Raw genomic sequence first — 27,104 nt, forward strand, 5'->3', positions numbered from 1 at the left:
GTATCATCAAAAGTCCCTAGCACTGTAGCACTGTGCCACCTTTGTTACTTCCTATGTACTTGGAATATTTCCTGCCCAAGAGACTTCCATCCTGAGTACTTTAGCTTAAGTTCTGTTTGCCTTTTTTCTAAGTTGCTCGCCAACAGGGTTCTTTACTCCGCTGGAAATGATGTCTAGATTCTAAAGTGGGACCTTCAGCAAGGTTGAGCACTGCCCCCTCTCATGTCGATGACATGATTAATGCTTGGGAGAACGGGTATTTGTGGAGTGCATCTTTCTTAACTTCATCATTTGGGAAGATTCTGTAATGGTCATTACTGATAGATCGATGTATTCTTCCTTCCTTCATTTCCCAAAGAATTATTGTGTGGTAGGCGTGTGTGTATAAATACGTCTGTGTAGTGTGTGGTGTACAGAACAGGTTAGTTATTTTAGGCTGGTGGCCCCAGTGTAGATGTCAACCATTGAAGTTGGAGTCCCATGAAAGACGCACCTTATGAGAACGTTCTCTCCCCAACCTCCTTCTGCACACTACTCTCCTCCTCCAAGTGTATTATTGTGTAGCCAGGTTGCTGTTTACCTGGGCTTGACCCAAAAACTCTCCTTAAAACAATGAAAAATATCCTTTTCTTCCGCACTGCCCTAAACCAAAGGAAACATTACCTTGACAAGCACTGTTGGCAAAGGAAATGCAATTGGTGCACCTAAACACACCTCCTTCTGTGATTAACTCTGGTAGAAGGGGACAGAAGCCCAGCAAAAATTACCTGATTTTCTAAAGCACAGTTGAGTAAATCCACAAACTGTAGTGATGTTACGGAATGCATACAGCCCCATGCAACGAGATACCACTAACCAAGACCTTACAACAATAAGCTGACTGGGCAATCCGAGAAGGACTCTGACCTTATGTGCCCAAGTCCCAAAAATGTTAAGGTTCTTGCACATCATCATCACAGAGCATCGACTTTGTCCTGAAGAGAAGATAATATCCCTGTACAATATTGTTAGTGCACTAAGGTTTGCGCCTGTATATGGTACCTGAAACATAACTTGCTATGATGATACAGAAATACATTTTTACTGTTCGTTTGGGCTGCGTCCTGTGAGTTGAATTCTTTAAAAAAAATCTTTTTTACTGATGCTTTTTATATACATAAATGCCACGTAAATACAAACGTAAGACAAACATTGATAGGTGGTACAAGAAGCTAAATGTTTTTATTTTCAAATCTATAAGAGCAAGAATCACTAACTACATCATCAATATCAGCTCGAGTTAACGATCCGCAGTACTTAAAGAGCCTAGAATAAAAGCAAACAAGTAATACGATTAGGTGAGTGCTAGATGTGGCCCTGAAAGGTAAATAAATAGAATTCATTGGTAACTAACCGTAAAAATTATAATTAACATTAATAACAATGACCCCTTTAATTGATGATTGAAAGCTACCAACAAAGTTAAGCACAGACCAAATATCCTTACTTCTGTACTAATCATGCTCTCAAAAGCTACGAGCAGTGGTCAGCCACCCTCCCTATTCAGACCCCAAATACATCCCACAAAAAGTCTAGGTGTAAACGTCTGATTTTTTTGTATGTTATCCAGGTTGACAATGCACCCAGTGTGAGAGAGGCCTCCAGATCCTATTTCCCTTACGCCTGGCCTTCTCCCCCCTGCGCTCATTGAGTGCCACCTCCAAGTTGTATATTAAAAGGAGTCACCCTAGCCATTGATGAAAAGTTGGGGGGTGCGGATCCAACCAAACTGCTGCAATACAAAATGTGTAAAAACGCCACAACAATAAATATTAAAGGCTCCCCACTGGATGCACCGGTTGACTCCGTGCCCCCAAAATAATAATCTGAGGAGTCAAAACTAGAGCAGAGTTTAAAATGTCTCCCAGAAATTTGTAGACCTCAGATTTAAGCAAATCTAGTTTCATATACAGGATGCAAACGCAAGACCGGATTCAAGATGTGTGACTCCTGTCACCACATGATGTCAGTGACGGATTGCACCTCATGTGCTTGTGGTGCCTGGAGCGTGACCACCACCCTAAGTCATGCTCCGAGTGCTTTGAGGGAATGTTCACTAAAGCTCATGGCGGCCTGGTGCTCGGCTCCACGTTGCTCCTTGTCTCGTTCGAGAGGAACGTCACAAGACCACTTGTGGAGCCACCACCACTCATCTTCATCCCAATCCAAGCCCTCAGGACATTCGGGTCACAAGAAGAAGTTGAAGAAGAACAAACGTTCCTTGACTTCACCCTGTCGCTTGGACGATGCGATGTGGGAGGAGTGTTGACGCTCCAGGCCTCCATCCTCGGAGCCTGCTTCTGGGCCGGCTCTGCACCTCTCTGAGTTTTCCGGGAGCTGTAGCCACCCCTGCCCAACTCGGGAAGTTTTACGGGGCAATGCACCTCATTTTTGGGCAGACCGACCCTCCTGTGATGCTCTCAGGCCCCGGAGGGTTGGAGGGGGCCCCCTAGGGTTCAATGCCAGCAGCTTTGGCCTCAGCTCTGGAGGGCACATTAGGATCCGTTATTTGATCTGTGCTGACTCTGCTGGCACCGGGGATGGTCGCAATGACATGACCAAAGATGTTGATGCTTTTCAACGTCGGTCGGGCCCACGATCAACGTTGACCCCATTCTCATTCCCGACTCCGAGCCGGACCAGCGACACTGATTCCATCTTCAACAGGGACTATGTTTAGCAGGTTGGAACCTGACCCTTATACTTATTGGTACAGGACGGTGAGAATGTGGAAGGGTCGCTAGACCCTATAAAATTCCAGCTAGATGATCCAGGAATGGACTTAGCTCAGGAATTGGGTGAAGCCAGTGGTCTAGACACCTCTCCTGATGCTGTCAGGCTTTCTCCCCCTACTGTGGCTGTGGAGGAGAGAGCCTCTTATTCCATGGTGGTGAGAAGAGCGGCTGCGGTTCTGGGCCTCGAGTTGCCTTCTGTGGCAGTCAGGACAAACCTCCTTACTGAGGTGCTTCAGCCCAGGGCTTCTACGTCAGAACCCCTTTTGCCCTTTAATTAAGCCCTCACTGATGTCCTAATGGGGAGGTGGTCCAAACCCAGCACAGGGGCTCCTGTTAACAGGACGATTGCACACCACCATAGGCCTGCATCTAACAACCCTAAATTCTTGACTGAACACCACACCCCTGAGAGCTTAGTCATACCGGCTTCTTCCTCTTCTGCCGCATTCCCATCCGCACCTGGGATAGGGATTCAAAAAAACTGGACCAACTTGGAAAGAAGTTGTTCTCTTCTTCCAGTCTGGCATTGTAGTCCGTGAACACCGCATGCCTTTTGGGCCCCTATTCCCATGCTTTATGGGATAAAGTTGCAAAGGTACTGCTACAGGCTACAAGCAGTTGCAGACAGGAGAGATGCAGCCAAGTTCACAATATGTTGTGGGCTGGACACGACCGACTCACTAAGTAAATCAGGTGCATCAACAGTGGCCTTGAGGAGCTACGCTTGGTTGAGGATGTCTGCCTTTTCGGGGAATGTCCAGCAATTGCTTATGGACATGCCCTTTGATGGCACCCATCTCTTCGGATACAAAGCAGACTCAGCACTCAAGCGCTTTAAGGAGTCTCGAGCTATGGCTCGGTCCATTGGCCTCGCAGCTGCTCCTCACCCCACTCAGTCCACTTTTGCCCCTTTCATGGTTACAGAAGGGGCGCCCAACTGCATCCATTTCCATCCAGCCACTGTGCCACGCATTCTGCCCAGACTCTGCATGGATGTGGGATCCAAAGTAACCCTGGAAGAGAGAGTCAGCTAACTCCACCACCACCCCCTATGCAGCCTCCAAACTTTCCTAGTCTGTTTAACCATCCCAGATCAGTTGGAGGTAGGATTCATCGTCACCTGCCCCACTGGGAATCCATCACAACAGACAGGTGGGTTTTGAAAATGGTTCGAATAGGCTGCTCCCTCTCCTTCGAGGCTACCCCTCCGGCCATGCCACCATTATACGATTGGATGATAGAGGATCACTTGCCACTTGTCCACGAGGACTCTCTTGGCCACGAAAGCCATAGAGAAGGGTCCTTGTGCCAGAAGTAGGTTGTGGTTATTATTTCTGATACCTTCTGGTGCCCAAAAATGACAAGGGCCTTCGTCCCACCCTAGACCTCCGGTCCCTCAAATACTTCTTCAGAAAGGAGATGCTCAGTATGCTCACTTTAGCTCAGGTCCTGTCTGTCATGGATCCTTGAGAGTGGATGGTAGCGTTGGACTTACAGGACGCTTACTTCCATATTCTCGTCTTGGCAATCCACAGGTGTTACTTGTGTTTCATGGTAGGTCATGAGCACATTCAACTTACTGTGCTTCCCTTTGGCCTTATCAGTGCTCCTCAGGTGTTCACAAAAGTGATGGCCGTGGTTGCCACTCATCTGCGCAGGCTAGGGGTTTCAGTTTTCCCCTACCTAGATGACTGGCTGTTAAAGGGGGCTCGCCCCAGGCTGTCATCTCCCACCTCCAGACTATGGCAAACCTCCTACATTTGCTGTTGTTCACTATAAATGCGCCAAAGTCACACCTGACTCCCTCTCAGATGCTCCCTTTCATCGGAGCTGCTCTGGACACAGTCCAGTTTCGGGCCTATCCTCCAGAGAAGTTAGTCCAGGATATTCAGGCTATGATACCGATGTTTCAGTCTCTGTCCTGGGTTTCGGTGAGAATGACTGAGGTTGCTGGGCCTCATGGCCTCCTGCATCCTGCTGGTTACAAATGCCAAATCACATATGCGGGCTCTGCAGCGGGACCTGAAGTTCCAGTGGGCGCAGCATCATGGGAATCTCTCCGACATGTTCCAGATCTCGAAGGGTACTGCACAAGATCTGCAGTGGTGGTTTCGAATCGTGATTGGGTCCGAAGCAGATCCCTCTACCTTCCCCACCCAGATCTGACGGTAGTGATGGATGCGTCACTCTTGGGATGGGTCAGCCACTTGGGGGAGGCAGAGATCAGAGTTGTCTGGTCTCCGGCAGAGTCTGGGATCTACATCAGTCTTCTGGAGCTAAGGGCTATCAGGCTTGCATTGAAAGAATTCCTTCCCTCTCGCCAAGGGAAAGTTGGTGCAGATGTTCACAGACAACACCACCGCCATGTGGTACTGCAACAAGCAGGGCAGGGTGGGGTCATGGATCTTTTTTCAGCAGGCTGTATGCCTCTGGAATGGCTAGAATGTCAGCGCATATCGCTGGTGGTTCAACATCTAGCGGGCTGTCTGAATGCCAGGGATGACAAACTCACCTGTCAATGTATGGTGGATTACGAATGGCATCTCCATCCAGAGGTGGCGCAAGGTCTCTTTCAGCTATAGGGAATGCCTTGGTTAGATCTATTCACCTCTGCAGAGAATGCACAGTGTCAACTGCTTTGCGTGCCGGAGTTTCCAAAGCGGCACTTGCTCAGCAACATGTTGTTTCGAGTGGAACTCAGGCCTCCTGTACGCCTTTTGCCATGACCTCTTTTGCCTAGAGTTTGCAAGAAGATCAAGAACAACAGGGCCCAAGTAATCCTTGTGGCTTCGGACTGGACACGAAGAGTATGGTATCTCGAACTTCTGAGCATGGCCATCGATCCTCCACTCAGACTGCCTCTTCAGGAGGATCTTCTGTTGCAGCAGCAGGGGACGGTTCTCCACCCGAACCTGTCCAGTCTCCGCCTTCTTGCGTGGAGATTGAGCGGGGCAGTTGACAGTGTTTTACCTTCCGCTCAAAGTCTGTAATGTTAGCTTGGCAGCCAGATGTCCCTCCACCAAAATGGTATACGCCTGTTGTTGGAACAAATTTGTGACATGGTGTACCAACAAGTCTGTTGACACCCATTCTGCACCTCTGTCTGAGGTTCTTTTGTTTGTCGTCTTGCCCAGCAGGGCTCTGCTTTGGGCTCCCTTAAAGGTTATCTGTCTGCCATCTATGCTTTTCTCAGACTACCAGATCAACCCTCCTTGGTTAAATCTTCATTGTTGGTAGGTTTTTCAAGATACTTACCCACATGTTTCCACCTACTCATAATACCCAAGTGGGACTTGAACTTGGTACTCACTTACCTTATGTGTGCTCCCTTTGAGCCCCTTCATAATTGTCCTCTGCGCCTTCTCACCTTAAAGACAGCCTTTCTTATTGCCATCACCTCTGCATGCAGAGTGAGTGAGCTGCAAGCTCGTTCTTCAAAGCCACCCTTTCTCTCTGTCCATCCTGTGCATCATTCAGGGCCTCCTTCCTCCCCAAGGGTTTCACGCCCTTTCATGTACGCCAATCTATCATCTTGCCAGCTTTCTATGCACCCCCACATCCTTCTCATAAAGGGGAGAGACTCCACTGTCTGAATCCAAAAAGAGCATTGGTCTTCTACTTCAATTGAACCAAAGACTTTTGAGTGGATGATCAACTCTTTTTTGGTTATTTGGGTGCAAAGAAGGGTTGGGCGGTGAAGAAATGACCATCTCCAGACAGTTCGTACTCTACATCAACATGTGCTACACTTTGGCTAAGAAGCAACCCTCTGAGGGTTTGTGTGCTCACTCCACCAGAGCAACTGCTGCAACCACTGCATTAGCACGCAGAGCTCCAGTCCTGGACATGTGCCAGGTAGCAACGTGGGCGTCTCTGCACATGTTCACTAAACACTACTGCCTGGACAGTCAGGTCTGCAAGGACAGCTACTTTGGCCGTTCAGTTCTACAGGACTTCCTCGTTATGATCTTGGTTTGCAGACCCACCTCCGTGGATGGAATTGCTTGGGTGTCTATTCTAAGGTGAGGAATCTGCAACTAGAAGTCTCTTATCAGATGAACAAGTTACTTGCCTTCGGTAACAAATTATCTGGTGAAGACATATTCTAGTTGCATATTCCTTACTGACCCACCCATCCTCCCTGCTCTGCAAACTGAATTCTAGGGACAGGAACTCCTTTTCAGGGCCCTAGTTCTGGCGCATCGATCTGAGTGTTCTTTAAGGCTCCAGGCTTCTGGCATAGAAAGTTGTAAAAAGAAACTGACGCCAGCGCACCTGGGTGGTGCCTATATATGACTACGATGTCATTGCGGCGACCACGACACCAAGGACGGATGCAGAGCTGACCAATGCCCCTTGACGGTGCGCAAGGGTACTGCTTGAAGAAAAGTCTGCACTTGACGGGGGACAAAAAAATAATAATAATTTTTTTTTTAACTTACCTTCCTCGCCGCTTCTCGGTCCTCACAGCAGGCACATACTCCCTGTCTGCCCTGCAGCCAATCCTAACGCCGCTTTCATGCTGCTGCCATTAGGATTGGCTGAAGCACCCTGGCTTGGTGCTCCTAGTGCGCATGTATGTTTGGCCTGCCCGAGACAGCCGGCCAAACATGCATGTGCACCAAGGGGAATGCTGTACACACCCCCTCCGTCCCTGTCATGCCCCAAGGCCCTGCCCCTTTTACAATAAAAAGCAGGATTGGCTCCTTCCATAAGATTATGTACTGTACTTCCAGAAGTATCTTTGTGCATAGTGCATAAAAGTAATTAATTTCCCTAGTTTTTGCTATGTTTCTTAACCTCTTCGTTGCGGGCGTCGGCCACTGGCCGACGCCCACACACCCTCCCTGGTGCGGGTCACGACCAGTGGCCGACACCAGGAAGGGTATCAATAAATCCTCGGGTGCGTCGCACCCGAGGATTTTTTTTTTTTTTAAACCCCCGCCCGCCCACCCGCCCCTTTGTGACGTCAGCGCGCCTCGTGGCGCGCTGACGTTGCAAAGGTGTTTTCCCCATCAAAGCAGGAAGCAGCCTTGCGGCCGCTTCCTGCTTTAATGGGGAAAACGGCCTTTCCCACGTTCGGGAAGGCCTCGTAAGAAAGGGGAGACACTCCCCTTTCTTACGAGGCCTTCCTGAAAGTGTTTCCTGGCCCCCGGTCGCAGCTGTGCTAGAGTCTCCCCTTTCTTACGAGGCCTTCTCCAATTGTTTCCTGGCCCCCGATCGCAGCACAGCTGCGATCGGGGGCCAGGAAACACCACTAGACGCCAGGGATTTCACTTTGGGGGGGCGGCCCCCTCGGAAAACGGGCCGCCCCCCCCCGGGGGCATAATTAATTAAAAAAAAAAAGGTAGGTGCCCCCTGGGGGGGGGGGGGGGGGCGCGATCGCGCCCCCCCCCCCAGGGGATTGTTTTTTTTTCAAAAAAATAAAAATAAAAAATAAATAAAATGACAGGGGGTCGCCCGTGGGCAGGGTGACCCCCTGTGGGGGCAATTTTTTTTTTAGATGTTGTAGGGTTTCCCTGGGGGCCATTTTGGCCCCCAAGGAAACCATACAACAACTAAAAAAAATAGATCTATATATAGATCTATATTTATATATCTATGTAGATAGATATATCTATGTACATGGATATATCTATAGATATATCTATGTACATAGATATATATATATATATAGAGGTAGATCTATATATACCAAAGAGATTTATAAAGTGTGCTACTCACCTGTGAGGGTCTCAAGGCGCTTGGGGGGGGCGGGGGGAGGGAAAGGGGCTGGGAGGTTCACTGTTCGAAAAGCCAGGTTTTGAGGCCCTTCCTGAAAAGAAGTAGGTTTTGGGTCTTGCGAAGGTGGGTTGTGAGGGCGTTCCAGGTTTTGGGTGCAAGGTAGGAGAAGGATCTGCCCCCGGTGGTGGTGTGTTTGATGCGGGGGACAGAGGCGAGAGAGAGGTCAGCTGAGCGGACGTTTCGTGTGGGGGTGTGGAAGGTGACTCTCGTTGAGGTAGGCAGGGCCTGTGTTGTGGAGTGATTTGTGTGCGAGGATGAGGATCTTGAAGGTGATCCTTTTGTCAATGGGGAGCCAGTGGAGGGATTTGAGGTGTGGAGAGATGTGTTCGTGTCGGCGGAGGTCGAGGATGAGTCGTGCTGCTGAGTTCTAGATGCGTGTAGTTTGCGCTTGAGTTTTAGAGTGGTGCCGGCGTAGAGGGCGTTTCCGTAATCAAGCCTGCTGCTGATGTGTGCGTGAGTGACAGTTTTTCTGGTCTCTGTGGGGATCCATTTGAATGTTTTTCAGTATACGGAGTGTTTTGAAGCATGAGGAGGTGAGAGCGTTGATTTGTTGGGTCATCGAGAGGGAGGAGTCTAGGATGATGCTGAGGTTGCGTGCGTGGTTGGCGGGGGTGGGTGCAGGGCCTAGCGTGGTGGGCCACCATGAGGGGTCCCAGGTGTTTTTGTGTGGGCCAAAGAGGATTATTTCGGTTTTGCTTGAGTTGAGTTTCAGGTGATTGGCTATCATATATATATCACTTTTGTCAATATGTGTGTGGTTTCCCTGGGGGGAAAAGGGTCCGACTTGTCTAGTGGCAGTTTTAGTGCCATAAAGAAGCGCAGAAGGTTTATATGCCTACTGCAAAGAGCAAATCTGTATTTTATGTAAATAGCTGAGTACATTAGCAAAGTCTATGGAGAGATGAAGGGCACTTTTGCTGGGTGGTAATGAGGGAATCCGAGGAGGAGGGAGTGGGAGCACCAATAATGATTGTTGGACTGGGCGCAGGAGGTGCTAAAGACTGTGACGAATGGTATGTGACAAGGTGTTTTTTGAGTGTCTTGAAAGTACGTGCTGATTGAGGGAAGAAGCGCAGGTAAGGTGGCCTCTACTGTTGCACGTATCTCACACACCATCGATTTTGTGACTGTCTGCGTAGGCTAGTGTTTTAGAGCAACAGTTTAGCCAATAGCAGAGATGGCATCTTGATGGATGACTGCTGCCTGCACTCGGGTTATAGAGGACCGCTCTGACATAGGATCAGAGACTGAGACATCAGATACTGAGACAGCATCTGAGGGATAGGACAATGGCGCAGACTCTGGGAGTGATTTTTCAGTCAGAGGAGTCCCATTCGATAACTCCTCTTCCAGTACATTATGAGGGAGGTGATAAGGACAGTCCTGCTGTCCCTTCGCAAGCTGTTTGTGCAACTGGGTAATAGTGGGTTAGGCCAACCCAGAGAGCAGGTGAATGCGGCGGCAAGCAGAGAGAGAGTGCTCTCTTGGGAGCTCCCCAATTTAGTTCAGCCCCAAATTCCACCACCCAAATCATATTGTGGAGACATCAAAATTATCCATGGCAAAACAAACTGGTTTTGTAAGGCAGGCACCTGTGTTTTTGGTCCTGGATTCGGCGGCCATATAGAGAAACACACTAAACCCAAACATTTCTGGAAACTAGACATTCGGGGGAGTCCACAGAGGTGTGACTTGTGTGGCTTCCCCAAAGTTTTCTTACCCAGAATACCCTGCAAAGCTGAAATGTTGAAAAAAAACTCAATTTTTCTCGCATTTCTGTCACACAAACTACAGGAATATGCTGGGATCCACAATATTCCTACCACCCAGTGACTCCTCACCTGTCCTGATAAAAACACTACTCCACTTGAGTGCCTACACCTAGTGTCTGTGTCAGGAATGGATCACCCCAGGGTCAACAGCTGCCTCACGTAAGGACCAACATTGACCGTTGTGTGATCTATTCCTGTCGCAGGCACCAGGCCTAACCACACAAGTGAGGTATAATTTTTATCGGGAGGCTTGGGGGAACGCTGGGTGGAAGGAAATTTGTGGCTCCTCTCAGATTCCAGAACTTTCTGTCACCGAAATGTGAGGAAAACTTGTTTTTTTAGCCACTTTTTGAGGTTTGCAAAGGATTCTGGGTAACAGAACCTGGTCCGAGCCCCGCAAGTCACCCCTCCTTGGATTCCCCTAGGTCTCTAGTTTTCAGAAATGCACAGGTTTGGTAGGTTTCCCTAGGTGCCGGCTGAGCTAGAGGCCAAAATCTACAGGTAGGCACTTTGCAAAAAACAGCTCTGTTTTCTGTGATGTGTCCACGTTGTGTTTTGGGGCATTTCCTGTCGCGGGCGCTAGGCCTACCCACACAAGTGAGGTATCATTTTTATCGGGAGACTTGGGGGGACGCTGGGTGGAAGGAAATTTGAGGCTCCTCTCAGATTCCAGAACTTTCTGTCACTGAAATGTGAGGAAAACTTGTTTTTTTAGCCACTTTTTGAGGTTTGCAAAGGATTCTGGGTAACAGAACCTGGTCAGAGCCCCGCGAGTCACCCCATCTTGGATTCCCCTAGGTCTCTAGTTTTCAAAAATGTACAGGTTTGGTAGGTTTCCCTAAGTGCCGGCTGAGCTAGAGGCCAAAATCTACAGGTAGGCACTTTGCAAAAAACAGCTCTGTTTTCTGTGATGTGTCCACGTTGTGTTTTGGGGCATTTCCTGTCGCGGGCGCTAGGCCTACCCACACAAGTGAGGTATCATTTTTATCGGGAGACTTGGGGGGATGCTGGGTGGAAGGAAATTTGAGGCTCCTCTCCGATTCCAGAACTTCCTGTCACCGAAATGTGAGGAAAACTTGTTTTTTTAGCCACTTTTTGAGGTTTGCAAAGGATTCTGGGTAACAGAACCTGGTCAGAGCCCCGCGAGTCACCCCATCTTGGATTCCCCTAGGTCTCTAGTTTTCAAAAATGTACAGGTTTGGTAGGTTTCCCTAGGTGCCGGCTGAGCTAGAGGCCAAAATCTACAGGTAGGCACTTTGCAAAAAACAGCTCTGTTTTCTGTGATGTGTCCACGTTGTGTTTTGGGGCATTTCCTGTCGCGGGCGCTAGGCCTACCCACACAAGTGAGGTATCATTTTTATCGGGAGACTTGGGGGGACGCTGGGTGGAAGGAAATTTGAGGCTCCTCTCAGATTCCAGAACTTTCTGTCACCGAAATGTGAGGAAAACTTGTTTTTTTAGCCACTTTTTGAGGTTTGCAAAGGATTCTGGGTAACAGAACCTGGTCAGAGCCCCGCGAGTCACCCCATCTTGGATTCCCCTAGGTCTCTAGTTTTCAAAAATGTACAGGTTTGGTAGGTTTCCCTAGGTGCCGGCTGAGCTAGAGGCCAAAATCTACAGGTAGGCACTTTGCAAAAAACAGCTCTGTTTTCTGTGATGTGTCCACGTTGTGTTTTGGGGCATTTCCTGTCGCGGGCGCTAGGCCTACCCACACAAGTGAGGTATCATTTTTATCGGGAGACTTGGGGGGACGCTGGGTGGAAGGAAATTTGAGGCTCCTCTCAGATTCCAGAACTTTCTCTCACCGAAATGTGAGGAAAACTTGTTTTTTTAGCCACTTTTTGAGGTTTGCAAAGGATTCTGGGTAACAGAACCTGGTCAGAGCCCCGCGAGTCACCCCATCTTGGATTCCCCTAGGTCTCTAGTTTTCAAAAATGTACAGGTTTGGTAGGTTTCCCTATGTGCCGGCTGAGCTAGAGGCCATAATCTACAGGTAGGCACTTTGCAAAAAAACAGCTCTGTATTTTGTGAAAAAATGGGATGTGTCCACGTTGTGTTTTGGGGCATTTCCTGTCGCGGGCGCTAGGCCTACCCACACAAGTGAGGTATCATTTTTATCGGGAGACTTGGGGGAACATAGAATAGCAAAACAAGTGTTATTGCCCCTTATCTTTCTCTACATTTTTTCCTTCCAAATATAAGAGAGTGTGTAAAAAAGACGTCTATTTGAGAAATGCCCTGCAATTCACATGCTAGTATGGGCACCTCGGAATTCAAAGATGTGCAAATAACCACTGCTCCTCAAAACCTTATCTTGATCCCATTTTGGAAATGCAAAGGTTTTCTTGATACCTCTTTTTCACTCCTCATATTTCAGCAAATGAATTGCTGTATACCCAGTATAGAACGAAAACCAACTGCAGGGTGCACCTCATTTATTGGCTCTGGGTACCTAGGGTTCTTGATGAACCTATAAGCCCTTTATATCCCCGCAACCAGAAGAGTCCAGCAGACAAAACGGTATATTGCTTTCAGAAATCTGACATCGCAGGAAAAAGTTACAGAGTAAAACATAAAGAAAAATGGCTGTTGTTTTCAGCTCAATTTCAATATTTTTTTATTTCAGCTGTTATTTTCTGTAGGAAAACCTTGTAGGATCTACACAAATGACCCCTTGCTGAATTCAGAATTTTGTCTAGTTTTCAGAAATGTTTAGCTTTCCTGGATCCAGCATTGGTTTCACACCCATTCCTGTCACTAACTGGAAGGAGGTTGAAAGCACCAAAAATAGTAAAAATGGGGTATGTCCCAGTAAAATGCCAAATTTGTGTTGGAAAATGTGGTTTTCTGATTCAAGTCTGCCCGTTCCTGAAAGGTGGGAAGATAGTGATTTCAGCACCAGAAACCCTTTGTTGATGGCATTTTCAGGGAAAAAACCACACGCCTTCTTCGGCGGCCCTTTTTTCCCATTTTTTTGGAAAAAACTAAATTTTCACTGTATTTTGGCTATTTTCTTGGTCTCCTCCAGGGTAAACCACAAACTCTGGGTACCATTAGAATCCCTAGGATGTTGGAAAAAAAGCACGCAAATTTGGCGTGGTTAGCTTATGTGGACAAAAAGTTATGAAGCCCTAAGCGCGAACTACCCCAAATAGCCAAAAAAGGGTTCAGCACTGGGGGGGAAAAGGCCCAGCAGCTAAGGGGTTAAGAAAGGTTTTTATAATTATAAAAGGGGTGACCATTTTCAACTATACTGTTTCCACTAATAAGATGCTTATTGCTGCGGATCCTTTTCGATGCTTTTCATTATAGGAAGCCAACAGCAAGTAAAACTAACATCTGCTATCCTTTCCCCCGCGAGCTGTAGAATTTAAAACTTTCAAAATGTTTACATCTATGTACCTGGGCAGCCTTTAGGAACGCTTTTAGAGACGTTAATTTTCAGAATTTTTCAAAATTGCTATAGTTTCCCCATGCGGTCACTTTGCAGTGTTGGAATGGCTATAGAAGGTTTAACTGGTCGCCATTTAACCGGGCATGCACGTTTTCAAAGGCATCTAGCGTTTGTAAAAACCTTGGAATTTGAAGCGTTCCTCTTAGTATACCCTGATAGCAGGGTTTCTTAAAAAAAAAAAAAAGCTAAGGCCTTGTCTCACAAAGTTACATTTAGGATCTGACTTACTGGTTCAACAATGTCAAAAACCTGTTTTTGGTTGCCATAGGCTCACCCCATGAACCTTTACCCGCACAGAATCAGAAGGTTTAAGGCTTCTGTGCTGCAGTCCCAGGTGATGTATTTACCTATATGTTAATGATGTGACTGAGATGACCACTGCATTTGTTAAATTAACCCACATTTGTGTTTGGCTCGTTACCCTGAGGATGCTGTTATAAGCCGGCCTGTCAGAGGGGTGGGCAGAGGGGTCAATATTCTCCGGGCCCCGTGCTCATCCTACAATTTTATTTACAGATTTTAAGAAAATCTATCTTTTTTTTAATGACTAGACATCAAACAGGGCTAATGTTACTAGATGGCAGCAGATGCTGGATCTGCTGTCTCCTCTCCTTCCAGGTAGCACATCTTTTCTAAGCTTTGAAGCAGGTTCTCGTCCTGTGAAGTGTCCCTCTTTGGTGTGTGAACCTGGGCCCCAAGGCCAAATAGTTTGACATGCCTGTATGTAAGATAGATACTGGTAAATTAGACATTCTTCCACTTCAATGTCTCAATGAAAGGTCGATTGATATAGTGAATAATAAATATGCAGTAGTTTTGGGTGTATATGTAGAGCAACTTATCATGTGTAAACATTTAAATTAAGATGCTCTGTGAAGAACTCGAGGCAGCATTGCACGATTCGTTCTTTTGTTCTCCTTATTTTCGTCTTTCTCAGGCATGGGGCATGTTTTTGTTACTGTGGTGTTGTATTTGAGAAACTCTTCTTCTCGATCCGTGCAGGTCTTCAAGGTGGACGAATGTTCTTTAATGCTGTTAAAGAAGGCGACACTGTTATTTTTGCCAGCGATGATGACCAGGATCGTATCCTGTGGGTACAAGCCATTTACCGAGCCACCGGCCAGTCGTACAAGCCAATTCCATCAAGCCAGGCCCAAAAGATGAACCCCAAAGGAATGAATGTGCAACTGGAAGCAGTGCAGCTCTGTGAGGGTTTTTTATTTCTTATAATATCTTGATGTTACTTTTCCGCTTGGCCCTCTGGTACAGTGTCCCTTTGCTTCACACAGCAAATGTTCAAAGCCATGTGCGTGCTCTGCTTCTGACTTGGCTCGAGAAGAGGCCTTTGTGGTCTTATGTGGCTTGAGTTGATCATTCGGTGATATTATTTTGCAAAGAGAATGGTGGATTACTTACCTGTAATCATCATTACTTCGATTTTCACTTCCTCATTCTGGTTCTTACTTGATGAGGAGAGGCCCCATATCCAGGTTTCCCTAAACGAAAACCCCTTCCTTGTTGACTCCTTACCTACCCTGCCCACTGCGGACCATTAAGGGTACCTGCGTCAAAAGAACTTCCTGACCATACCAGGTTCAACAATTAGAGAGAAGGATGAGAAAGGAAAATGGGTATAATGAAGATTACAGATATATAAATCTAGCTATTACTGTCCCTCCTCTTCTTCACCCTGGCCTTTACATCTGGAGGCTGTACCAAAATGGTATGTATTTTTTGTGCTCCTCAGGACTCAGTAAAAAACACAAGAGCAGACAGCAGCAATGCAGCACCAAAATCTCTAGAGCTAGGCCTCTAAAGAAAAGTAAAAAATTAAAATAAAAAAAAAGCCCATGTAAAACATTGCGTCACCACAAGGCACACAAACACAAGCTCAGTCCCTTCTGACACATCATAGCTGTAGTGGAATACAACGGTAGGGCTGGGTTCCCAGGGGTGACCCTCACAATTTAAGAAATGAAAGCCTATTATCCCTTCTGGCTCTATGCAAGATAAATCACAACCTCCACGCCATATCTTAAGGTATCGGAGAAGGCCATGTTACCCCTTTTATCTACTCCAATACTGATTAAAAAACCTACCATTTAGGTAATACTCAACATACCTCTGAAGGTTAACACTGACAGCTTTCACCACCTTCAGTGATTGCAACCGTACTGTCACACCGGAAGATGGATTCAAAGAAAAGAAGCATGCCCAGATTTGACATTCCAGATGTGACCAATATAAAGCTCCTTTCTTTCTTGTGTTTTGAAACGCAAACCGAACTCAAAATTGGGTAAAGCAGGCTCTGCGATTTCAAATTGCCAAGGAGTAGCAGTCTTTACTTTTCAATTCTGGGATTAAACCAGTGCTTAATTTGTGCTTGTTGTTTCCGGTGCTGAGCACCGGCACTTATTTTTGAGGGCCGGGGCTTGCTCTTCTGCCTCAAACATTTGCTGCGAGCAAAAGACACATATGGGAAAGACGGGGGAAGGGAAAAACGAAAAAGCGTCACAAAGGAAGAAAGCAGAAATCTTCAAGAGTGAGATGAAGAGGCAAGGGGTGGCTTTACAGGTATTGAAGAGGCCTGAGATGGCTTCAGGATTACTCTGCCTCAGTATTCCGTGTTCTCACAGTAAATTGCGGCAGCCGCGTGTTTAAGAGGAGAGCTTTGGGCACCGGCACCTCTTTATTTACAAATTAAGCACTGGATTAAACGTAATCCCTATCCTAGCTGATAAATGTAAATCCGTGCTCAGTATATCGTTTTGGAATATTTGTTGTGCTTCACAAGTTCCAACTAGTAATTCTTTCCAGCGTGCCTTTTTTTTAATAATAAAGGGACAATGCCGCTTCTCTGCATGGCATAGGAGGCTGAAGAGAGGCCTGGGTACCTAATCTTGATTGTTACTTTGTTCGTGAAATATACGTACATTTAGCAGAATTTTTTTTGAAGTTAAGATTAAGCAGAAATGTTACCTCATCAGAGGTTTCAGTCTCAGTGCAAGATATTTTTTTTTTTTTGCTGAGGGCAAAAGTTACGAGAAAATACACAACTGCGTAATGTCAAAAAATAACAAAAGAAAGTGTAATATGAAATACACAGAATTCGTGGATTTTGCTCCCATCTAATAAACATTTTGCCCTGTAATTTGGGTTGGAGGAGCAGCAGATGCAGTAGCACACCAAGCTTATTCGCTAGGTAATCTCAGTCGAATCATATTGAGAGACGACCAGTAGCAAAATTAGCTAAGAGTTTGGAAGGTTGTTTCTTTATGAACGTTTCACAAGTGTACCAATACTAAACTGGCTTTTCCTGCAGTTATGTGTGCTAATGACTAATCTCAACTTCTGCCGTCTCTTAAAGTGTTATGAGTCGCTTTCTTCACGGAAAACAAGTTGCAAAGGGCCAGATGTACGAAGCTTTTTGCATGGTGCAAACAGCGAAATTTGCGGTTTGCACCATGCAAAAAGCACATTGCGATGCTCATTCCCATTTTGCGAGTTGGTAACCTGGTTACCGACTCGCAAAATGGGAATGCGACCCGCAGCAATTCGCATCACAATGTAGAATTGCTTTGTGACCGCGAACGGGGTCGCAAAGCAATTCGCAGTTCGCACCCCTTTCTAATGGGTGCTAACCTATTCGCAAAAGGGAATGGCCCTGAAAAAAAAAAAATTCAGAGCAGGCACTGCTCGGAAAAAATGAAACAAAAACTTTTCATTTTTTCGTTTTTACTGCAACTCGTTTTCCTTTAAGGAAAATGGGCTGCAATACAAAAAAAAAAACTGCTTTATTCAAAAGCAGTCACAGACATGGTGGTCTGCTGTCTCCAGCAGGCCACCATCCCTATGAGTGCTGCGAATCGGAAGGGGATTGCAAATTGCGACCCACCTCATTAATATTAATGAGGTGGGTCTTTTCAACCCCCTTGCGATTCGCAGATGGTGTCAGGGACACCATCCTGCATCCGGGTCTGCGACTTGCAAATTGCGAGTCGCTCATACTCGCGATTTGCGAGTCGCAAACTCGGAATTTCCTACATCTGGCCCATAGATCGTTGTTGGTAGAGCTCTCAATTCCACAGCCTGTTCTGGTGCTAGACTTTCTCAGATTCGAAAGCATATCTGTCATCTAAGGTGTACGCCTCTGCAGTAGCCAGCTTTCTCCCTAGCAGAGGTAGGTTTAAATGTCCCGATAAGCATATTTAGAAAAATTCTTTGGACCAATTCCTAGATTAAAAATTACGGAGAAAAAAAATAAACTCAAGTGGCGGTAACACCCACCCTACTGTTCTTTTAACATTTAGGAAGCAGACTTCCTGCAACTGACAGGAGATTCGCCCTTCGATGTGTGCCAATGCAGTTATAAGGGTCAAATTGATGAAGACGTTTTTGAAACACTTGCTACTATATCATTGGTGACCAAACCTTTGAGAAAAAATAAACACTGTCTAATCCTCACACCCCCTTCATTGTAATGCTAGTCTTAGCTGCCATCACATGTCTCAGAATCCCTCTCAATTCTGCCTACCACCCTGCCGGACCGCCTTGAAACTTTAAAGACTTTTCTATCCCATTTTGGTCCCTCCCGCAGGTGAGTGAAGTCCTGAAGCTTGTCATGAGCCCCTCCCCCCCCGCCATCCCCCGTAAGAGTAAATGCATATAAGGGGGAAATAGATTCCCAATTGCGAAATGCTCACCTTCTACCCTCCCCCAGTCCCTCAAACTCTGGGTATGGCTTATTAGCGGCCAAGTCTAACTAGGAAGTTAGACTTACTATGTATATTTTGTTATAGCAGACCAAGGTTAGAATTTCTAAATCCAACAGTATCTTAATGAGCTGAGTGGTAAGTTAACTTTTGAGTATGATGTTTCAGTTGTCATATGGATTTTTAGTTTCTTGCCTCCAAAGCACAGTCCACATTTGGCAAGTCCTGACTTAAATAACTAAGTTTCAAATGATAAATTAGTTCTTTGTAGTCATATTGTCACACAGTGCATTGTGAAAATAGGCATGCGAATATGCAGGGTGTAATTTTGTACAACCAGTATTTAATATTCTCTGTCCTAAATCACTGTTGAATCTAGTTTTGTATTTTAGGATTAGTCTAGCACACACTGAATTTTTCATCTCTGCACAGATCTCTAATAATAAACATTCTACCATAAATGCCTCTTTGACAGCTATTGACCCTGGATTTTCAGAATAAATAGTTCAGGTGAAAGAGAGAGGAAAAATGTAAATGTATTTGTCAGTGGCATTTGGTGTTCTGCTCAGAAAGTGTCCTTTTAGACTGCCTGATGGCCCTTGTAGCAGACATTGTGATGTCACCTCTAATTATTATAGTGATGGCATTTTCATATCACAGGTGAGGAGTGATCTCACAAATAAATTAAGAAAATAATTGAACATTGTTTCCAGGGATTGTAGGTTTACATGTATTAGATGGACTTAAAGTAGCCTAATGGTGACCTTATTCTGTTCAATTGAATATTCATACTTCTATATATTATTACATGTTATGTTTTTATCTTTATGTTTTTGTTCATTTTGTGCTATTGCCATGGCTTTATGTCGCTTTTGATAGTATAATAATTCTCCACATCCTTTAAGAATTGCTTTCATAGATTGGAGCACGATTCATCTTTTCCGGATGTTGTGTTTGTATTCTGGTCCTAGTTCCTTTGGGTGGCTATGCTTTATTTAGTGAGCTGTCAGTGTATGATTTTGGAGCTGAATGCTTAAGATTGTAGGGCTCGACCAGTTGCTTACACATCTTTGAGGTCGAAGAACATGCCTCCTACCCATCAGAAGAACATGACTGTGTGTGGTGGTTCTTCATGGTGCATGTTGTTGGGCCCAGTAGTTGTCATCTGCATGGAAAATCTAGCCATGTTGCACATATGTTTGAAGTTCTATGTGTTTAGTTGTATGTTACTGTAGCGTACCATGATGGAGATGCGCTGATCTCAGCACACCAAAGACAAACATGAAGCAAATCTGAGCTGCATTTGATCTGCTGGGTTTCTTTGAGTTTTGTTTCTTAGTGGTTACTACAGTTCTTAGCCATTTGATAGCCAGCTACAGGGTGTACTTGGGCTGTGCTGGGTGCACGAAATGTCTTCTGTCGAACATGTTTTTTTATGGAGATTTGTGTATTTCTTTTCACCAGTATTACAGTGATCATTTCTGTTAGGTGGCAAGTGTTTGGGTTTCTTGCTTGCTTATAGCTTAAAGTATCTATTTAGAGCAAACCTAACCAAAGTGGCAATGGAGGTCTGTCCTTGTTTTCATCAAAAAAGAGTAAACGCAATGGGCCCAAGCAAAGCAGTGACAATGAGAACCAATGCAGCCTTTTAAAAGCACATTCATCAATTATGTGAGACAAACATTGGAACAACAGTCTGGTTTGGTAACATGAGCAAAACCTTCACAGACTTTTTACAGGTCACGATTTTACCTATTCCCCCTACCCTGAAAGAGCCCCTTTTTTATGAAGGGGTTCACTGCCCATCCTTCCAAAGGAGGACAAACCCTAGAGCTCTTGTCAGTTCACGGCTAAAATCGTGACCAAATTGGCATCTTGCACCTGTGACGTCGAAACACAAAATATTTTGTAAGTTACTTGTCCAACAGAGTTTGACATGCAAGTCCCACCTAAACCTCTGTCCTCAGCCATACATGTCAGTCCAATACTTTTAGATTCCAGAGCCCCTTGCTTTCTGTGAGTAAAGTAGATGGTTTCCTCTCGCACCCCTGCACGTTACTGTGGACTCACATTTCATGGTGAGAAAACACATGCACATTAGCATAGGACTTGCAGTGCTGTATCAAAGGATACTTGACTTAGTTCAATTCGTTTTGCCAGGAAACCAACATGGGAAAAATGTAATAGAAAGTTAATTTTTCAGTCCGAACCAGGACCATTGGAATTATGCGGTAGGGGCGGACCACCTTATGCACTAAATTTGACTGATTTGTGTGGCAAAAAAAATCTAATTATGCGCCATATTGCAGCACATTTTGTGTTAGTATTACCTGATTATTTTGCCATCTTTTACACCTTTTCATTTTCTGGGCCATTGTTTCACCTCATTAGTACCACGTGGACAGCCAAATACAGCAAGAAGTAACAGAAAGATGACCGGTCAACCTTTGAGAAAGGCCTTCCACTATGCAGCAGCACACGTTGCTGCACCTTTAATAACTTTTGAGTCTTTTCAGCTAAAAGCATTTTTGTTTTTTGCTGAAATCTGCAGATTATACAGCAGATGATTGATTATATGGCTGATCCATAATTATGCGGAAAACCCTATTGCCGCAAAATAGCATAAATCCAGTGGCCCTGGTCTTAGTCAAGCTGTCCTCTGAATAATTTAATCTCTGAGCTTCCTAAGAAGCAAGCTTCATATTTCCAAGGAATTCCAGTTTCACTTGCTCATTAACTTCACCAACATTCCTTTAGATGGCTCCACTGAACTTTTTCCGACCCCTTGGATCCATAACAATACATATCAAGTGCTCCGGTCTAAGGCATCACTCCCTAGCCCAGGCAACACAAGGGTATGCATCTCTGAAGTCATGATCCTGCTAGGAAAGTGGACACCTCTCTTGACATTGTAACCATCATAACACCAAAAAAAGTTAAACAATTCGAGGCATTCACATAAATGATAAGCACCAAAATTCATTAAAAAGATAATGACTAATAATACGTTTTAGAACTGACTAAACTTTATTTGCAAGAATGGAGCTTTATTACACTGAAATTCTATGTAAATGAATCTTATGCAGTTTTTTTGCAAAGTAAACGTGATTTATTTTCCACCCAAACAATTATCATATTTCATCTGTGTTTTATGTAAGTGTCTGATTATGAGACACTAATCAGAAATGTTAGGAACTCATTGATGTAAAGTGAACATAATAAATGGCATAAATATAATTTTCTTTTTCCCTCCTTGCTTACCTTCAGCTGGAAAAGGTAAGTACTCCTCTACACAAAAACTTGAAAGAGCACCAGTGTGGAACATTGGATGCCTTAAGATAACAGTTTTATGCTTTGCTGTTCCAAGTTATGATTTTGTGAGAACATAATATTGAACTGTGTGTTTGGGAACTATTTTCGGAAAGAAGGTGGGCTTGTTCCATAGCTGTGATCGATATCTAACTCTGTTCTTGTCTATCCTGGTTCTCTTTAGCGTTTGTATTGTTTTCACATCTCAGAGACACTCGCATGATACAATTTATTATCCATTTTATAGTTGGGCCACTTCGTGTTTGAATCATAATGGCCTAAAGTCACAGATTTCTGAAGAGTACAGGCAGAATTAAGCAAACACTGGCAGTTTTATGTCTGTTTTCAGTGACTGGTAATTTCCCTATTCCTCTAAATTCTAGTGTGTCTCCTAGTGAGACACCCTGTGCTACAGATTTGTATTTTACAAGTAAGTGGGGAAGTTGTGTGTCGACTAACTCGTGTGATGGGGGAAAATGTTTCTTGTCCTCACCATAAGAGGTCGATTAAAACATATCAGGCATGGTCCGAAAGGAAAGGGTGCAATGTCCATTGTACGTGTGTGCACACGCGTTGCAGTTCTGCTGAATTTTCTGCCTTATACACAGAAAACAAAAATATTTTGAGAGGATGAGGGGGTTACCGTTGCTCAGTACTAGAAAAATATATTCCCGAGTTTCAATGAAATAGCATTATTTATTTCTGATTATAAAGTTTCACATGGTGTGGGAAGGTGGATCATTAATTTGCGGGAAGGGTGCCCTGGCAATGCAGTACGAAAAACTTTGTTGGTTTTCCGAACAGTTCACTCAGAAAACTCTGCTCAAATGATGGCACAAGCAGCAACCTTTCCCCAGAGAAAGGCATGATAGGTTCAAGAGCGACAAACTACATTAGAGAACAGTACAATTCCTTAACTAATTTATAAAAAAAAAAAAAACATGATGACACAACCTCTTTTAAATTAGGTTTAAGGAGGGAACCATTCTTAAAATTGTTTAAAGATTTAAGGTGAAAGGCATCACGAAACAGCAATGTGGAAATCAAAATAAAATGTCATTATCCGCTACGACCTAGGCATGATTTCAGGCCGCCTTGATGATTTGGGGGTCATTTAAATCTTTTGGGTCAATCTGGGGAAGGTTTTTACCTTGGTACTCAGGGTTGTTTCTTAACACTTGCCATGCGCCCCCCTTACCCTCATCAGGTCAGTGAGGAATGTCCACCACTCTTCTGCCCCCACCACCACCCAGAATCTAAAGAAATCTCCTGCCTGGGGAGAATCTCTCTGCTATGCATCGAGCAGCTGCAGCTCCCTTCACTGCATAGAAGTTTGCAGAGGAGGCGCCATGGTTGAAGAACCTGCTTAGCAAATGTCTTTCAGAGATAATAAAGTCTCAAGCATGGAGTTTGTTTTCTCTTACCAAAGATAAATGGCCCAGATGCACAGATAACTTTTTTCCCTGTGTGCAAGGCCATTTACCATTTTCTTCCCTTTTTCCGCCATACTTCACAGAGGGAAGGACTACCATCACTGTGACCCAGTGGTCCTATGCTTGATGGAAAGCTGGTTTAGGGGTTATTGTCAATGAAAGCATCAGAGAGACTGCTGACAATAACCCAGTAGTATCTTAACTCTAAATAGAGTAGGAGACGGTGGGTTTGGTAGTGAGTGAGAGTTGCCAAATTGCAGCTTTCCTCTCTCTGTCAAATGATAAACAAGGTGCATAGTCTTTTTTACACCAGCCAGGCAGGATGATGAACTGAGCAAGGGCCCCTCAAAGTTGAATACATGATCCTGGGTTCCTTTTGAAGTATTTAGATTTGGTGACCAAAGCTCTAACTGGGACGAAACTGGATTTTGTAGGCACCAAGGGCACCTTGCCTCAGTTGCCCTACCTTTGCTCTTGTTTAGTTCTCACATTCTCCAGCAGAGCAAGGCGTGAGGTTGTAGCTGATGAGGGCTCCACACAGTTCGATGCATCTTTTTAGTAATCCTGAGGAGTGTTCCAACTTCCCTGGAAAAAACTATGAGCTGCCCAATGCAGCATTCCTTAGTGAGGTTGCACCTTTCTCTGGCATTTTTGATGCCTTGGTCTCAGTTTTCCAGCAGGCAAACACACAAAGTCCCAATTTTGAAGATGCTGGAAATCCCAAATCTGGTCTGTCAGACAGGTGACAGGCTTCTACCGAAGGCGTATAGGGTTCCGGCACTTCTCTGTTATGGACTACCACAAGGTCCTGTGCAGTTCACTCCTAACTGGGCAGTTGGGTTTCCCACAAAGGATAAGGCCCTTCCAGCCTTTTATGACACTGAGGAAGTACATGAAGCTCGCCAATCCCCCCTTGAAAGCACCTACAATCCCAGGGTGCAAGCGAAGAGTAGGAAAAACCTCAGATTTCTTCACAGGCAGTCCGGGAAGGAGTTCTTCAGGTCCAGGAGTCTTCTGAGTATCTAGTGGTGTTGTAATATATTTTCTGTGCACTAGCGCCGAGTGACTGGTGACATACCAGTCCCAATCCTTGGAGAATTCTCACCAACAGTCACACCACTTTTCCAGCACTTCATGTCTTGCCTGTTTGCAGATTATTCAAAAAGGCGTGTCCAATTTGGAAGGAGTCTTGCTCTATACCAAGCTCCTAGATCCCTTTCAGGTCCAAATTTACGGAACTCAAGGGCCTCCGCCTCTCTCTCTCCTTGGTCTGCAAAGCGTTTAAAGCTGAGAGGTTTCTTCTGATGAACAGCTTCTGCCAAGTAAGCATCCTCCTGATATACCCATGTCGAAGGCCAGGTCTCGGCCTATGCCCTTTGCTTGGTCACCTATTCACGTCCACTCTTAGGTGTCACATTCCCAGAGAAGTGACCACTGATTACCACGATCCATTCTTCCAAAAGCAGTCCCATTGTATCACCTGCAGGGGAGCTTTTCTAGCTCATCAAGGCTTAATAACAATACTCATTTTATTGAACAAGTATTAATCATTGTACTACAGCAGGTCATGAGAACACAAGTTAATATTGGCACACATCCTTCCACTGACATAAAATGCAAAATCTGAAATAAGTTATGTATGCATATTTCTGAAATAAGGGGTTAATGTCTAACTCTTTTCATTCATAACATAGAGCGCGTTAATTACGGTCTTAAAATCCAAAATCCATTACAATCAAACTAGCAGTAGTTAATGTGTTATTAAAAGGAATATACATTTTAATAATAACGTTTATGTCATATTTATTAGTAATTACAACGAAAATTGACATTTTTATACTTACAAAGTCTCTAGCTTTTGAAAGACTTTGTATTTGAGAACCAATTTCCCATTAATTCTCTCATTGGTATTTGTAAGAAATGAAACTTGTAAATTGCTATCTTATATCAGTGGAAAGATTCCTCACGAAGTAGCTTTGTGGAGAAAAAGTGCACTAATTATGATAGGTGCTTTGTAAACATAGCTTTGTGCAACAAATTCATATTTGAGTTGTATGCTCTGCTATAACCTGGCATAGGCAAACTTTAAAACTATGTCGGTCTACCGGACTATTAATAGCTAACCATACTTTGGGTGTTAATGTGTAGGTGTTGCAACCATGAATTATCACTAGAGCTAGAATTCAGATCAATCTAAATATTGAGCATCATGTTCAAAGCTATTTTGCAGTTGCAAAGGATCTGATTTGTCAAATCTGAGCCTTTGAGACTGCAAAATAGCTTTTGAGTATGCTCAAAACCCACATTGTGATTCAGAAACTCGCTACCAAATTGCAAAATAGGTTTGCGACTACATACTGGATTGCAAATTGGAAGGGGCTTGTGTAAGGCATTCCTATCGATTAGCTGTGCCTGGGGCCACTGCTTACTCGTAAAAAAAAAGTTAAACTTCTCTTGTTTTTTCTTTATTTTTTTATTTTTAAAATGTTTTAACACACGTTTTCATTTTCCTTTGAGGAAAACAGGCTGCGTTAAAAAAAAATGCTTTATTTACCCTACTCTCTATAAGGTACGTGCAATATAAATGTATTAGTCTACCATGCCCTTCATACAAGCACCTTCTCGCTACAGATTCTTACGCTACATTTGTCACCAAACATAAGCAGTATGAAAGACAATTCATGCTTTCCCTCAGAAACAATATATAAAGCGTGATTCGCTTTACATTCAAGGAAAGCTCAGAACAAATGCTTCCTGAGTGCAGAGCCGCAATTGTCATCTTCATTAGAGATGTAGTAAATTTGCAGAATTTGCTTTTGCGTAGCTATGGAAAACTTCTAAAAATGATACAAAATCACATGAATTCATCTCCAGCGTATAGTGCAAAAAAAAGTCAATTTATTTCAGTAAAAAAAGCACAAAACGGCAATCTGTGTTGCAAAATCGTCAACGCCTTTTGTTCACTCCACCCTGCTCCTGCCTAGCTTTAACTGGAGTTTCCCTACTTCCAAGGCCCATCCACTTATCCAGTTTTTTCACTTACTTTCCCTTTGTATTTCTTTTTTACTGCTCCTGTTCCCTCCCGGACCCCCTTGTAACCACGGTGGCATGAGGAGGTAACACCCTGTCACATTTCTAGTGAGTTGGAGGTGGCAGTACTTATTTTTATGTGCAGCACCACCTCCACCTAGTTCATGCAGCAGACGACAAGCCTAGCAAGGGTTACAGCCAGACTGAGCACAACCTGCAGTGAGATATAGTGCAGCACAGCATACATGCCACAACGAGGTTTCCCAGACCTAGCTGCAGGTGGCTCACTGCTGGGCTAATATCATCGATCGTGAGATGGACCTGCTCAGCCTGCTTGGCGTTGAGGTGGCGGGCCTGCATAAGTGATGTTAAAATATTTTATATTTCACGATTATCGGATGGGGTCTGTCAGCCACAGACTATCCTCACAAAATGATTCAGCAAAGTTTGTCTTCCTTTATATTCCTGGAACGTGATAAAGTATGTATAATCTGATATCAGAGAAATATATGACTGCAACTGCATTTTGGAATTAAAAACCTGATTACCAACCCTGATAAAGATATATATATATGATAAAGGATGTATAATCTGATATCAGAGAAATATATGACTGCAACTGCATTTTAGAATTAAGAACCTGATTACCAACTCTGATAAAGAGATATATATATATATCCAAACTACTGGCTGGCGGTCGCCAAGTTAGGACCTAGTTTCCATAGGAGAAATATTTTGTTTTGCTAATAATTTTGGCGCCATTTGATGAATCCTCACAACATTTTCAAAACTAGTTTTTCAATTACTTCAGCTGCTGTCTTGAAAGTTTCGGGGTG

The 27,104-nt window shown here is 44.5% G+C and overlaps 1 protein-coding gene across 8 annotated transcripts in view; it reads left to right on the forward strand.

Annotated features, from left to right (window-relative positions):
* The window catches only part of CADPS2 (calcium dependent secretion activator 2), a 1,861,089-nt gene that overhangs the window by 826,972 nt on the left and 1,007,013 nt on the right, over positions 1-27,104 (forward strand). For all 8 annotated transcript variants that reach the window (XM_069229895.1, XM_069229888.1, XM_069229890.1 and 5 more), the window contains exon 11: positions 14,787-14,990. In XM_069229895.1, coding sequence (XP_069085996.1) covers positions 14,787-14,990 — 204 coding nt within the window. The remainder of the gene's footprint in view (positions 1-14,786; positions 14,991-27,104) is intronic.

This window comes from Pleurodeles waltl, chromosome 4_1, assembly GCF_031143425.1.
Source record: "Pleurodeles waltl isolate 20211129_DDA chromosome 4_1, aPleWal1.hap1.20221129, whole genome shotgun sequence".
Classification (NCBI taxonomy): Eukaryota; Metazoa; Chordata; class Amphibia; order Caudata; family Salamandridae; genus Pleurodeles; species Pleurodeles waltl.